The sequence below is a fragment of the Chiloscyllium plagiosum genome, unplaced genomic scaffold (assembly GCF_037043375.1).
Source record: "Chiloscyllium plagiosum isolate Xiang-an unplaced genomic scaffold, Cpla_swu_hap1 HiC_scaffold_34, whole genome shotgun sequence".
Taxonomy (NCBI): Eukaryota; Metazoa; Chordata; class Chondrichthyes; order Orectolobiformes; family Hemiscylliidae; genus Chiloscyllium; species Chiloscyllium plagiosum.
In genome coordinates, this window is record NW_028270172.1 from 43723393 (window position 1) to 43739876 (window position 16484).

The 16484-nt window shown below is 40.9% G+C and overlaps 1 protein-coding gene across 1 annotated transcript in view; it reads right to left on the reverse strand.

Annotated features, from left to right (window-relative positions):
* scgn (secretagogin, EF-hand calcium binding protein) overlaps positions 1-16484 on the reverse strand; it is a 59250-nt gene that overhangs the window by 11265 nt on the left and 31501 nt on the right. The window contains exons 6-7 of the mRNA XM_043719098.2: positions 12225-12302; positions 8193-8248 (exon numbers count right to left, since the gene is read on the reverse strand). Of these exons, the coding sequence (XP_043575033.2) occupies positions 8193-8248; positions 12225-12302 (134 nt within the window). The remainder of the gene's footprint in view (positions 1-8192; positions 8249-12224; positions 12303-16484) is intronic.

Here is a 16484-nt window from a genome sequence, read left to right on the forward strand (position 1 = left end):
CCTAAAACGCCAGGATGGGTGGCGGAGAGCCTGACAAATGGCTCCTTACCGCCTACACAGAGAAGATTGGTTCATCACTGGTGAGGAAACATTATCCAATCTGTGCTGTTCTTGCATTACTGCCAATGCGAATATTTTGTTAACCTGCCCCTTTGGTCCTGAAGGCACGAGCAGATCAACATGGTCTTTGCAGCCAAGAGGAGAGTTACCATCCGACCACCCCCTCTTCATCAGTGCTTGAGTAGATGCACATGCAAGATTGTCTTCTGCACCTGCCAGCAGCTCTGACACTGACACCTTGGCAAATATTTTAATTAGGAACACATGCTCATGAGCGCATCTCTGCTATGCCTCTGCGGATGGTCATGGGAGAATTCACCAGGTTGATGGCACAGGTCCTAAGCCAAGTTGGTATTAAAAAGGAAGTGGTGTTGTGTGCCTTAAGAAGTATTAATGTAGATAAGTCCTCAGGTCCTGATGAGATCGATCCCAGAATATTAAGGAAGCAAGAGAACAAGTTGCTGGAGCACTAGCAGACATCTTTGTATCCCCTTTGGCCACAGGTGAGGTCCCTGAGGATTGGAGAATATCCAATGTTTTCCCATTGCTTAAGAAAGGTTACAGGATAATCCTGGAAATTATAGACCTGTGAGTCTCACATTGGTGGTAGGCAAACTTTTGGAAAAGATTCTCAGGGACAGGATCTATCAATTTAGCGATAGACAGCATTGTTTTGTGAGGGGGGGTCATGTCTCACTAACTTGATCAAGTTTTTTGAGGAGGACGAAGATGATTGATGAGGGAAAAATAGTTGATGTTGTCCACGTGGACTTCAGTAAAGCCTTTGACAAGGTCCCTCATGACAGACTGGTACAAAAGTTGAAATCGCATGGTATTGGGGTGAGCTGGCAAGCTGGATACAGAACCAGCTTAGTTATAGGAGACAGAGGGTAGCAGTGGGAGGATGCTTTCGGAATGAAGGGCTGTAACTAGTGGTGTTCCACAGGGATCAATGCTGAGACCTCTGCTGTTCGTGGTCTACATAAATGATTTGGCTAATCTCATCAGTAAGTTTGCAGATGAAACAAAGATTGGTAGAGCTGCAGTTAATAAAGAGGTTTTTCAGAGGAAACAGCAGGCTATAGATAAGTTGGAGACACGGGCAGAAAAATAGCAGATGGAGGTTAATGCAGACAAATGTGAGGGGATGCATTTTAGATGGTTAAGTACAGGTGGAAATTCTACAGTGAATGGCAGAACCCTTAGGAGCATTGATATGCAGAGGGATCTGGGTGCACTGCACAGGTGGATAAGGGAATTAAAAAGGCCTATGGCATGCTTGCCTTCATTGGAAAGGGCACTGATTATAAGAATAGCAATGCTGCAGTTTTATAGAACTTTAGTTAGACCTCACTTGGAATATTGCATACAGTTCTGGTCACCACACTACCAGAAGGATGTGGATGCTTTGGAGAGGTACAGAAAAGGTTTACCAGGAAGTTGCCTGGAATGAGAGATATTAGCTATCAAGAAAGGTTGGATAGACTGGATTTGAGTTCACTGGAACACAGGAATTTGAGGGATAACCTGATAGAAGTTTATAAAATATTGTCATGGATAGAGTGGGAAGTATGGGGCTTTTTCCCAGGGTTGAGGGGTCACTTACTAGGGGACACAATTTCAAGGTGCAACGTGGGGAAGATGCGTTAGGCAAGTGTTTCATGCAAAGGGTGGTGAGTGCCTGGAATGCATTGCTAGAGGTGGTGCTGGAAACAGAAACAATAGTAGAATTCAAAAAGCATATGGAGAGTACGAGGGGAATAGAGGGATATGGATCCTTTAAGTGAAGGCAATTTTAGTATAGAAGGGCAAAACATGTCGGTACAGGCTTGGAGGGTGGAAGTGCCTGTTTCTGAGCTGTCTTGTTCTTTGTTTAGGAGATGGCTCCATGAGGGACTTCAGTGAAATGTCCAAGAAGCCTCAGGAGCAGCAGGCAGGTTTATTGGGGCACAAAGGCTGCAGGACTGCAGCAATACCATGGGACCTTGTTGCCTCAGGCATCTCAGTACCTAGCTGCCTCCACAGACTGATTGGTGGCTGCTCTGGAAAGCCAGGTCCAGCACACTCAATATTGGCTGTAAAGGTGGACGAACCAGTACCCTTTCATTCTACCCATTGGTGCTCAGCATCAATGACAAAGCAACAGGGGATGAAGGGATCTTGAGTTCACACTGGGTGTCCCTTCCTCAAAAGGGGACATGCTGGTGCCAGTAGGCACTCACCTAGAGGGGGAATTACATACAGGCCTTGCAGAAGTCTTCTTACAGGACATTCAGAGATGGCTGGGCCTTCCTCCTACATCCTGTCAGCCCTGTGGGAGATCAAACCAAGGAGGGTGCAGCTGCCTCTGACCAGGAGTCTCTCAGCATGTCTGAGGTCCCCTAGAATCACCCAAACACCAAATCCAATGGGCTTCACACAATGGCTGGTTCCATCCACCCCAACTGTGCACCCTGGGACTGCACTGAGATGTAATGGGAGAGAAAGAAAGAACTGAAGTCCAGAACCGATTGTAGGTGGATTGGAAATGTTCCATAATGATGCAGTGAGGCTGGTGTGAGTCAAATCCTAAGGTCTGTGGATGTGGGGTGTGCACATTTGCTGCCCATGGAATGTGTCCTTAGATGCAAGATCCAAGATTAAGGTCCAGAGGAGCAAGCAGTGAGCTAGAGTCACTAGATAACCACTTTGACTTTCATATTGGGAATTCTCAGCATCCAGTTTCTATCTGATGATTGGGAGAATGGAATACTGTATATTAATGAGATGGGATTAAGTAATAATGAAATGTTAATGTATGCAAATTGGCCTCTCACTGCTCACAAGTGAGAGTCTTGCCTTCCTATTTGACAATTGGTTGGAAATGGCACTTCTTATTCTCAACACCGAGAGAGTCCCCACTGGATATCATCTGTGATTTTCCCAGCTCCCTCAGCACAGCCCATGTCATTCAGGAATTTGGAAGATTCTGCTGTACATTTCTGTTGAGAATGCACCGTAATGTAAAAATGTGGCGAGGGATTTTCACTTGTGTTAAGATTTAATACGGAATATCTTTTTCTGCAGTTTTGTGTAATAGATGCTTACTAGATAATGTTAACTCTATGTGAATTTTAGTGTATTTGTTCTAATAAAAGTTTTCTAGCATGAAATCTTGTAGTTCAATATTGTTGCATTGGTCACTGGGAAATGCACACTTTTTAAAAGTCTTTTTGGAGAAAATAACAATTGCAACAACGAATCGTACCTGCTCTGCAACTGAACTCATTGTACAGACATGTGCAAATTATATAGCAAACAAACAAATTCAAGTTGCCAAACACTTAGGGCTTGATTTTTCTCTCCTCTGCTGCTGCACTGTCTGCCTTTGGGTAACAATGTGTGAGGTGAAATTGGCCATGTGCTGGATTTTCAAGGAGTGATTGAGATTCTGTGGGTGTGGTGGGTGGGGTAGAGATTACAGCCCATTTAAGGCACATCCCATTTTCGCCTGTAGTTGGTCATGCACTCATCAGGATATTTCACAAGAACACCAATGCAAAGGAAAACAACATTTTACAGTGGATAAAAAAGCATGCTAATTGATTGGCAAGTTGGACTCTGATTGATAGAAGCTTTGACATAGAGAATACACCAATTTGATTATGACTGATAGTTATTAAGCTGTGTTTGCATTTACAACAGGCCGGTTTAAATCAGAGTCAAGATTAGGTACTAGAAATATAGATGAAGGGCTTTTGTCCAAAACGTCGACTTTCCTACTCCTCGGATGCTGCCTGACCTGCTGTGCTTTTCCAGCATTACTCTAATCTTGACTCTGATCTCCAGCATCTGCAGCACTCACTTTTGCCTAGGTTTAAATCAGAGTCAATCGGCCAATCTAAGAAACAGTCATAGAGTCATAGAGATGTACAGCATGGAAACAGACCCTTTGGTCCAACCCGTCCATCCCAATCCAATCTAGTCCCACCTTCCAGCACCCGACCCATATCCCTCCAAACCCTTCCTATTAATATACCCACCCAAATGCCTCTTGAATGTTGCAATTGTACCAGCCTCCACCACTTCCTCTGGCAGCTCATTCCATACATGTACCATCCTCTGCGTGAAAAAGTTGCCCCTTAGGTCTCTTTTATATCTTTCCCCTCTCACCCTAAACCTATGCCCACTAGTTCTGGACTCCCCGACCCCAGGGAAAAGACGTTGTCTATTTATCCTATCCATGCCCCTCATAATTTTGTAAACCTCGAAAAGGTCACCCCTCAGCCTCCGACGCTCCAGGGAAAACAGCCCCAGCCTGTTCAGCCTCTCCCTGTAGCTCAGATCCTCCAACCCTGGCAACATCTTTGCAAATCTTTTCTGAACCATTTCAAGTTTCACAACATCTTACCGATAGGAAGGAGACCAGAATTGCACGCAATACTCCAACAGTGGCCTAACCAATGTCATGTACAGCCGCAACATGGCCTCCCAACTCCTGTATTTAATACTCTGACCAATAAAGAAAAGCATACCAAACGTCTTCTTCACTATCCTATCTACCTGTGACTCCACTTTCAAGGAGCTATGAACCTGCACTCCAAGGTCTCTTTGTTCAGCAACACTCCCTAGGACCTTACCATTAAGTGTATAAATCCTGCTAAGATTTGCTTTCCCAAAATGCAGCACCTCGCATTTATCTGAATTAAACTCCATCTGCCACTTCTCAGCCCATTGGCCTATCTGGCCCAGATCCTGTTGTAATCTGAGGAAACCCTCTTCGCTGTCCACTAAACCTCCAATTTTGGTGTCATCTACAAACTTACTAACTGTCCCTCTTATGCTCGCATCCAAATCATTTATGTAAATGACAAAATGTAGAGGGCCCAGCACTGATCCTTGTGGCACTCCACTGGTCACAGACCTCCAGTCTGAAAAACAACCCTCCACCACCACCCTCTGTCTTCTCCCTTTGAGCCAGTTCTGTATCCAAATGGCTAATTCTCCCTGTATTCCATGAGATCTAACCTTGCTAATCAGTCTCTCATGGGGAACCTTGTCGAACGCCTTACTGAAGTCCATATAGATCACATCTGCTGCTCTGCCCTCATCAATCTTTTTTGTTACTTCTTCAAAAAACTCAAACCAGTTTGTGAGACATGATCTCCCACACACAAAGCCATGTTGACTATCCTTAATCAGTCCTTGCCTTTCCAAATGCTTGTACACCCTGTCCCTCAGGATTCCTTCCAACAACTTGCCCACCACCGAGGTCAGGCTCACCGGTCTATAGTTCCCTGGCACGTCTTTACCGCCCTTCTGAAACAGTGGCACCACGTTTGCCAACCTCCAGTCTTCCGGCACCTCACCTGTGACTATCTCAGCAAGAGGCCCAGCAATCACTTCTCTAGCTTCCCACAGAGTTCTCGGGTACACCTGATCAGGTCCTGGGGATTTATCCACTTTTAACTGTTTCAAGACATCCAGTACTTCCTCCTCTGAAATCTGGACATTTTGCAAGATGTCACCATCTATTTCCCTACAGTCTACATCTTCCATACCCTTTTCCACAGTAAATACTGATGCAAAATATTCATTTAGTATCTCCTCCTTTTTCTGTGGTTCCACACAAAGGCCGCCTTGCTGAACTTTGAAGGGCCCTATTCTCTCCCTAGTTACCCTTTTGTCCTTAATATATTTGTAAAAACATTTGGATTCTCTTTAATTCTATTTGCCAAAGCTATCTCATTTTGCCCTCCTGATTTCCCTCTTAAGTATACTCCTACTTTCTTTATACTCTTCTAAGGATTCACTCGATCTATCCTGTCTGTACCTGACATGTGCTTCCTTCTTTTTCTTAACCAAACCCTCAATTTCTTTCGTCCTTCAGCATTCCCTATACCTACCAGCCTTCCCTTTCATCCTGACAGGAATATACTTTCTCTGGATTTTTGTTATCTCATTTCTGAAGGATTCCCATTTTCCAGCCGTCCCTTTACCTGCGAATATCTGCCTTCAATCAGCTTTCGTAAGTTCCTGTCTAATACTGTCAAAATTGGCCTTTCTCCAATTTGGAACTTCAACTTTTAGATCTGGTCTATCCTTTTCCATCACTATTTTAAAACGAATAGAATTATGGTCGCTGGCCCCAAAGTGCTACCCCACTGACACCTCAGTCACCTGCCCTGCCTTGTTTCCCAAGAGTAGGTCAAGTTTTGCACCTTCTCTAGTAGGTACATCCACATACTGAATCAGAAAATTCCTCTCCATCTAAACCTTTAATACTATGGCAGTCCCAGTGGATGTTTGGAAAGTTAAAATCCCCGACCATAACTACCCTATTATTCTTACAGATAGCTGAGATGTCCTTACAAGTTTATTTCTCAATTTCCTTCTGACTATTGGGGGGTCTATAATACAATCCCAATAAGGTGATCATCCCTTTCTTATTTCTCAGTTCCACCCAAATAACTTCCCTGGATGTATTTCCTCAAATATCCTCCCTCAGCACAGCTGTAATGCTATCCCTTATCAAACATGCCACTCCCCCTTCTCTCTTGCCTCCCTTTCTATCCTTCCTGTAGCATTTGTATCCTGGAACATTAAGCTGCCAGGCCTGCCCATCCCTGAGCCATGTTTCTGTAATTGCGATGATATCCCAGTCCCATGTTTCTAACCATGCCCTGAGTTCATCTGCCTTCCCCGTTAGGCCCCTTGCATTGAAATAAATGCAGTTTAATTTATTATTCCTACCTTGTCCCTGCCTGCCCTGACTGTTTGACTCATTTCTGTTCTCAGCTGTACCCGTCTCAGATTGATCTCTTTCCTCACTATCTCCCTGGGTCCCACCCCCCAACCTTACTAGTTTAAATCCTCCCAAGCAGTTCTAGCAAATTTCCCTGCCACTATATTAGTCCCCTTCCAATAGGTGCAATCCATCATTCTTGTACAGGTTACTTCTACCCAAAAAGAGATTCCAATGATCCAAAAATGTGAATCCTTCTCCCATACACCAGCTCCTCAGCCATGCATTCATCTGCTCTATCCTCCTATTCCTGCCCTCACTAGCTCGTAGCACTGGGAGTAATCCAGATATTACTACCCTTGAGGACCTCCTTTTTAAATTTCTGTCTAACTCTCTGTAATCTCCCTTCAGAGGCTCAACCTTTTCCCTTCCAATGTCGTTAGTTCCAATGTGGACAATGACCTCCTGCTGGCCCCTCTCCCCCGTGAGAACATTCTGCACCCTCTCTGAGACATCCTTGATCCTGGCACCAGGGAAACAACACACCATTCTGCTTTTTCTCTGCTGGCCACAGAAACGTCTGTCTGTACCTCTGACTACAGAATCCCCTAACACAATTGATCTCTTGGAAGCCGACATACCCCTCGTTGCATTAGAGCCAGTCTCAATATCAGAAACTTGGCTGTTCGTGCTACATTCCCCTGAGAATCCATCACCCCCTACATTTTCCAAAACAACATACCTGTTTGAAATGGATATATCCACAAAAGACTCCTGCCCTAGGTGCCTACCTCTCTTACCCTTCCTGGAGTTAGCCCATCTATGTGACTGTATCTGAGACTTTCCCCCTTCCTACAACTGCCATCCATCACATACTGTTGCTGTTACAAATTCCTCATCGCTTCTATCTGTTTCCAACCGATCCACTCGATCTGATAAGATTCGCATCCAACAGCATTTATGGCAGATATAATCTGCAGTAACCTTAAACTCTCTTATTGTATATATAACATTTCATATGAAACTCTAATTTGTAAGGCAGTAAGCTATGTAGATAGGTGCAGGATTTTGTAAAGGGATGCTGCGTTTGAAATCAACAAGGAGACCAGGATTTCAAGGATTTTATTATGAGAACAAGAATAATAAATTTGGCTATATTTCCCTCGGGTATAGATAGAGAATTTATTTAAATTGGGGTGTTTAATATTATAGAAAGATTCGCTGGATTAGGGACTGAGAGGCTGTCTTATCTAGTACAATGGGACACAATCTTAAAATCAGAACTTGGTCATTCTACAGTGATATGAGGAACTATGTTTTCACTTAAAGGATGGTGTGAATCTGAAATTTTCTCTAACAAAACAATTTCTTGTAACAGATTTTGTTCTGAGTATAGTAAATATCTAACCTTGCCAAGTCATTGAGATCCAGACGGCCATCTTTGTTTTTATCAAAAAATTTCATCTGAAATAAAGCAGCGATGAGATTTAGTAAGTGATCAGAACAGTAAATTAGTTTCACATTTTACATCAAATCATAGCATGCCATTACTTTGACCAACAGCCTCAAAAAAACTAACTGCTTGCTAAAACCAACCAAACTAAACCAGAGCAGAAAAAAGATAAACTGGGGGAACTGGCCATTCCCCTTTCATTGTACAAGTGTGTTTTTAAACTTGAAAGGCTTTTACCTTAGGCAACCTTTTACCGTAGCAACAACTAAATTGACCTTAAAACCCATCCAAAGCAGACACGTTAGAATCTATGCGTTTATGACCCCTTTGAAATAAAAACTAAGGACAACCCAACCTTGTTAAAGGAGCATCATCATCACAGCCAATAACTTCCATTTAATAAAAGAGAGAAGTTGTGATCTGAAATTGTTAAGCTTGCTGTTGAATCCAGGAGGCTGTAAAGTATCTGAAAGATGAGGTACTATTCCTCTGGCTTCTATTAGACTTCACAGGAGCAGTGGAGGTCAGAATGGGAGTGAAGCAGAGAATTAAAATGGCAGGGGACATGGAACTTGGGGTCCCATTTATGGATCAACCAGACGTGTTCTATTAAGTGGTCACAGTCCGTATTTTATCTCCTTAGCACAAAGTATTTTGAGCAGTGTATACTACATACTAAATTAGTAAAAGTATGTGCAAAGCAATCTTTCACTTGGAAGGATTGTTTGGGTGTGGGATTATGAGGACAAACAATATAATAAAGCAGATACATGAAAATTTATTGTTGGAATTGGAGAGGGTGTAGATTTAGATTATATTGTGGTGGGGGTTGGGTTGAGACTGAGGACTGGATCAGGGTAAGGTGCATTTGGTTGTGGCAACACTGGGGCTGGCAAGATGGCAGATGATTGACTGAATGTGAAAGCTGATGGGTGCCAAGTTCACAAGGGGATCCCCATAGGATTCACACAAGAGAAAAAAAGGACATCAGCAGGAATGGAAAACAGAACAGAATGTCAAGGGTCCAATTCAACCATGGAGGAGAGGTAATTCTCAATTTAGAAAAAAGGGGAGACATTGTGAATATTACAGCTAGTATTTCACAAAGAATACAATGGAGACAGAAAACCAGGAGAATGGAATGGAAGTAAGGTGGAAGGAAATGGAGTCAAAGTGTCTTGGGTATCAATTAGCATTTAATGGATATTAGTCAAAAGGCTATCACCAGGAAATGAGACAGAGAATTCAAGGAAGGAGAGGAAGAATTAGAGAAACGCACAGGCAAGAGAAGGAAGAATTCCAGTTAGAAGCAAAGTTGATACAAATATATGAACAAGGAACAAGAGACGACCACTTGGCCATCCAAACCTGCCTCACTATTCAAAAAGGTCATGGCTGATCTAATTTTAAACTTGACTCTGAATTCCTGAATACCTTTCATCCCCTCGGTAATCAAGAACCAATCCAACTCTGCCTGAAAAGGATTTAAAGATTCTGCATCCACAGCCTTTTGGAGAAGGGAATTCAAAAAGCTCTCAACCCTCAGAAATGCTTCTTTCCTCATCTGTTTTAAATGGGGGACCTTTATTTTTAAACTGCAACCCCTAGTTCTAGATTCTCCTCACCATCCACCGGGTCAAGTCCCCTCACGATTTTCTTTGTTCCAATTAAGTCACTTCTGATTCTTCTAAACTCCAGAGGATAACCTGACCAGGTTTTCTTCATAAGGCCATCTGCTTATTCCTGATATTAGTCTCATAAATCTGCTCTACACTGCTTCCAACACATTAATATCTGTAAGTACAGTGACAAGAACTGTAGACTATACAATGCCTTGTATATGTACTTTTGAATTCCATACCCCTCACAATAAAACATAACATCCTATTAACTTTCCACATTACTTGCTGTACATGCATATTAACCTTCTGTGATTCACGTACCTGGACACCCAGATCACTCTGCATCTGAAAACTCTACAACAGTTCACCATTTAGACAATCTTTCTTTTTATTCTTTCTGTCAAGATGGACAATTTTACACTTATTAATTTCTTATTCCATTTGCCAGATCTTTGCTCATTCACATAGCTTATCTATATCCCTTTACAGGCTCCTTATCATAGAAAACCTAAAGTATGGAAACAGGCCATTTGGCCCATTGAGTCCACTTCAACCCCTACAGAGAACAGCCCACCCAGAGCAACCCAGCTACCCTATCCCTGTAACCCTGCATTCCTGATAAAGGGCTTATGCCTGAAATGTTGATTCACCTGTCGTTGTTTGGATGCTGCCCGACCTGCTGTGCTTTTCCTGCCACACTTTTCGACTGCATTCCCCCATGGCCAATCCATCTATCCTGCACATCTTCAGACTTATGTCCTCTTCATTATTCACTTTCTTAGCTAATTTTGTGTCACCAGCAAATTTAGCTACCATATCCTCAGTCCTTTCATCTGAATCGTTTATATAAATTGAAAACAGTTGATGCCCCAGCACTGATCTCTCAGACACACCACTCATGACATTCCTGTCAGCCTGAAAAATATGACATTTTTCAGTTTATAGTGAGAGTCGGAAAACACATTAATGATACAGCTGGACTGGGGCTGCAGCAAAGATATATTTCATAAAAAGACAGTTATAGTTAGAACCCACGTGGATTTCCATAGCAACACCTTTCGGTTGAAGGACAGGTGGAGTTAAAGAAATCGTTCAATGTCAGAACAAGTTCAACAAGATAGAGGGTGGTGGATAGGAGCTCCTTGCATCTCTGTTCAAAATGTTAAATTCTACTCAGATATAACTTTCGAAAATTAATTCTATCATAGACCTCTCGCAAATGCTGTGAATGAAATATTAACAATAACCACAACTAAAGCTATGCATGAAGCTATTATGCAAATAGCTTGAATGATTTAAGTACCTTAGACATTATTGGGAAACGTGTTATCATTGCTTCATAAATAATCACCACTGTGAGCTTTACATGACACAAAATCAATTGGCTCCATTAGCAGTACAGCTGATTAACTCACTGCCTGGTGTAGACCCAAGGTTGCAAACCAAGGAAGCCCTGGGTTCAATTTTGTAGCGTGTGCCGAGTTAACTGATGCCAGTCAGGGCAGCAATTGTGTTATGATGACTGACCTCAGTTCTGAGGGGAAGGAAATATAGTCTGTTTGATAAACAAACCACAAATCTGTCATTTATTGTGCATTCCAGTCCCTCATTGTATTGACTCATCCCAAACCATAGGCATCCCTAAAGTTAAAAAGGGGAAAAGTGATGACCTTGTAACTCAGTCTCACAGCAGTCTGCTCAAAAATATAAACTTTAGAGAAACCTGCTTGCTTCCCTCTCCTTTGCAACACAAAATACTATAAGAGGGAGAATTAGGGCTAGTTATTAACTTAGATGAAGGAACAAATTAGCGAAATCCAGTCTCTTATAAACAAAAAAACAAAGAAGTGTGGATGCTGGAGATATGAAACAAAAAGAGAAATTGCTGGTGAAACTCAGCAGGTCTGAAAGCATCTGTGGATAGAAAGCAGAGTTAACATTTCAAGTCCAATGACTCTTCATCAGAATCAATAAACCATATCTGGTCTTCATCTGTGTTAGCTTCAATGATAAGGACAATGTGTCTCTGATTTCCAATTATAGACAGACAACTCTTTCACTATAAAGACATTCATTATCAGCTGACATACAAATCTCCAGGCATGATTTTCAAATCCAACCTAATATATCCATTACATGAAAAGAAAGTAAACAGTCATGTCCAAATTAGTTAGAAATACACTGAAGAGCATACTTAAATCATTAGGAAATTGCAGAAAAATGTTTGGGTTCAGATATATGCAAAATTACAGAATAAATGGAATGTGAATTGTAGTGCCATTGAAGCCAACATTGATTTTAAAAAGACCAACAAGTTTTTTGTCTGCACTAGGTGGAGTTTGCAACAAGTAACAAGGATGCTCACCATCGTGTCTGTGTATTCATCTAGCTTGTCATCTGAAATCATTTTCTTGTGTTGAAGGAATAGGTCTCTCAGGAAGTTCTGTTCATCAAACAGACCAAACAAAGTTAAATGCCTAATGTCCAGTTAAAATAGCACTTTGTTCGTGAAAGTATTGTATTTCAATGAAAGATGGAGCAGGTAAGGTCTGGTACATGCAAAATTTGTACCAATCTAATTTTTGTAGGAGGTTGTCAGCATCATCCCAATTACATAGCATCCTTTGTAATGCCAGTGCGTTGGTCAAACTGACGGTCCAGTTTCTTTATTCTTTTAGAGAATGTGGACATTGCTGGCAATGCCAGCATTTGTTGTTGATCCTTAATTGCCCTTAAAATCAGCAGCTTTCATATTTCAAGGACAAATAAAAGTCAATCACATTGATATGGATCCGGAGTCACATGTAGGACAGCAGAGCTCCTTTCCTAAAGGATGAACCCAGATTGATTTTTAATAATTATCAATGATAGTTATCATAATCACCATTACTAAGCCTAGCTTTTCAGTCACGATTCATCCTTGAATTTAAATTCAAGGTGGGATTTAAAGACTTCTCTCTAGAGCTTTAGTCTCTATCGCATCCAATCAATGACATTACTACTCTTCCTGACTAATTTGCTGAATTAGGAAATTATGTTATATTTAACTCTTTTTATCAGAAAAAGGATAAAATCAATTTAATTCAGTTATATTGTAACTAAATCAGAAATACACAGTCAATTCCTATATAAATTGAAGTAACATAGTATCCTGTTGTAATCTGTTGGATTAAAATGTCATGTACTCCTAGACCTGGACAACAGCTCAATTGAGGAGGACTGTTGAAAAGGAAATGAAAATTATCAGATAAATATTGAATTGTAAGATCAAACCCTTGCATATTTTATATAGATTTTAAACTCTGTTTCTTACAATTTACAGTAATTAGTTAGTCATTTTTAGTGCCAGTTATTTATGTGCTAATTTCTGTTAGTGTTTTGTACTGATATATTGTTGGCAATCCCATCTGCAGGGAATGGATAAAGGGAGGCTGAAGGAAGGTAGCCAACAATGACTTAAGAAATATACAATGGAGAGCTTATGATTTGCTATTACAGTGAAACAAGGTTTAAAAAGGTCGGTTTTTCTTTTTTGACAATTTGGAAGAATTATTATTCTCCACCTGAGCCTGATAACAAATGAGACTTCAAGGAAGCCTTGTATAATAAATGCTGGGTTAAACAGGAAGAAGGCCATAAGATAAGCAGGGGCAAAGGCAGATACAACTGCCTGGCAACAACCCCAGCTGAGAGGTGATTGGATAAATACATATGCCATGATGGTTTGACTTCCTGAAGTGGATGAGACCATTGGCATGAGAGATATATTTCACACTAAAAACATCCTGCAGCTTAGGGGAATGGTCTGGTTTACCACTGAAGTCGTGAAGAGGTCTTGCTTGGCAGATCAAGCACCCAAGGATGGACCCTTGCACATGTGAAGGCCAACTGTTGGACTAATAAGTGTAATAATAGAAACTGAAAGAAAGAAGGTTGATTAAAGCACACCCATTGTGTACACAGAGTAAGACCCGAACCTGTAGTCCAGGCAGGAAAGGGATTTTGCACAACAACTAAGAGCATTTTCAAAGCCCATAAAAAAGAAAGATTATTCTGCTATTTTAACCTTTTTAAAAATTATTTACAATGCTGTATTACACTGACTTAAATAATTGGCAATAGAAGCATAAAATACGAGCATAAGACCATGATTTTCATTTTTGCATTTTTAAGAAATAAGAAAGAAAAGTTAAAAAAAAGTTTGAAATGGATGTTGTAAGCAAGTAACCTGATAGGTATTGTAAAGAACCGTTTGAACAAGCAGGAATTGAAGTTCAGATTGCAGGCAATCTGGGGCAGAGGGTGTGCACTGATGTAGTTCTTGTTGGTGACAAGAAGTTGATTAGAGACGATTTGGAGATGCCAGTGTTGGACTGGGGTGTACTAAGTTAAAAATTACACAGCACCAGGTTATAGTCCAACAGGTTTAATTTGAAGTACTAGCTTCGGAGCGCTGCTCCTTCATCAGGTGGTTGTGTCTCACCTCCGAAAGCTAGTGCTCCGAAAGCTACTGCATCAAATTAAACCTGTTGGACTATAACCTGGTGTTGTGTGATTTTTAACTTCGATTAGTGACAATTATCAATGACCGAGACATATTGCTTGCTGACAACTGTGTAATTGGTTCATGGGTGGATCTGGGAACACATTAGGGCGATACAGAGCCCAGAAGCTTTCTATTCTCTTAAATCTGCAATTTAAGCATGAAAAATGCTTTTCTTGCAGTACTTTTCCTGCAGCAGTTGCTGCAAGCTTTTGAATTGATGCATCAGAGACATTTTCCAAGTGAATCTATCAGTCACTCTGTTTTTACAAACTAGAGAAAGACATCTAAACAAGGTATTCAGGCAGCTTAAAAAGGATCATCTCAATATCAAAACCAGAAAACAAAGATCACTAAACTGACTTTCCAGTTTCTCTATCTCTGCCAGTAAACTATTTTCCTTATTTACTTGCCTTGTGTCTCTGTGTAAAGAGAAATATATAAGGAGATTAGAGTTTAGTTAGTAATGTCATATGCCAATGGTTTACATCTCTTACCTGTAGCATTAGCCCAATTACTTGTAATAAATAATAATTCTTCTTTTAATTCTTTTAAGAAATTGGCCCATACTTTCTATCAATCTTAATCTGAATGTCAGGTAAGTTTGGGATAATGTGTCCAAGTTGAAAAAAAAATTAAGATTTAGGAATAGCAAGGCTTGATTCACAAGGCACTGCCCCAGTGTTAACAGGAGAAATGGTCACATAGCAAGTGGATTGCACTGCCTGAGTGTGTAGTAGAGACAGGTTCAATTGATGTATTGAATGGGAATAGCCTTCTATTTGAAAAGAAACATTATGTAGGATTATAGGGAGAAGACAGGAGAATTGATTTAAGCAATGGTCATATAGAGAATGGTTTCCTCCTGCTCTGTAATAATGCTGTGACTGAGACATATAACCTATGCACTGAGTCACACATCTTCTGCCCTGTCCATAAACTCTGCTCACTGACCTGTAACACTTCCATACTGACTGTAAACTTATATGCTAACCATAAACTCTAAGCAATCATCATAAGTACAATGCATTCACCATAAAGCCTACAACCTGATCATAAACTCTAAGTATTGACCATTAACCCAATGTAATGACTGATATTAGGAATTCTAGAGGATACATAATGCACAGACCATAAGATTCAAATCAATAGGTTCCTAACTTTGCAACATATTATCCTGTTATAAAATGAAGTCGTAAAACAGAGAATTAGAGGAATGGTACTGTAACAAATTATTTTAAACACAGAAGTACAATAGTACTGAACAAATACATTTTAAGCACTAAATTCAAACAAGTATGAGTTAATTTTCTATTTTTTTAAGAATGATCAGATCTTTATTACTTATTTAGTGTTTATAATTTTAAAAGATAAAGCAACCATCATAAATTATAAAACTTGTTCTGAAAGGTGAATTACTACAATCTTTTCATGACCTCAGACCAAATTGCCTTATAGACAATTCACGAATTTTGAACTGCCTTTTTTTGTTGTAATGTCAGAACTGACACTCAATCAGTGCAGAGGAAGATCTCACATTTAACATATTCAAATGGTTACATAGTATTTTCATGTTATGCTGTTTGAAGGATAAATATTAACCAGCACATCTGGGAGAACACCATGGTTACCACCACAGGACAGCATGGTGGCACAGTGGTTAGCACTGCTGCCTCACAGCGCCACGGACCTGGGTTTGATTGCATATTCTCCCCATGTCTGCGTGGGTTTTCTCCGGGTGCTCCGGTTTCCTCCCACAGTCCAAAGATGTGCAGGTTAGGTGAATTGGCCATGCTAAGTTGCCCATCGTGTAGTTTAATAGTCATGGATAAATATAGGGGAGTGGAATGGGTCTGGGTGGGTTACTCTTTGGAGGGTTGGTGTGGACTGGTTGGGCCGAAGGGCCTGTTTTCACACTGTAGGGATTCTAAATTCTGATTATCTTCAAAACTGGGCCAGGTGATCACGGAGACAGATGGAGCCTCTCAGTTAAGAGAATGGATAGAACCTCTGACAGGTGAAAAATGTGATGCTGGAAAAACACAGCAGGCCAGGCAGCATCCGAGGAGCAGGAGAATCGAC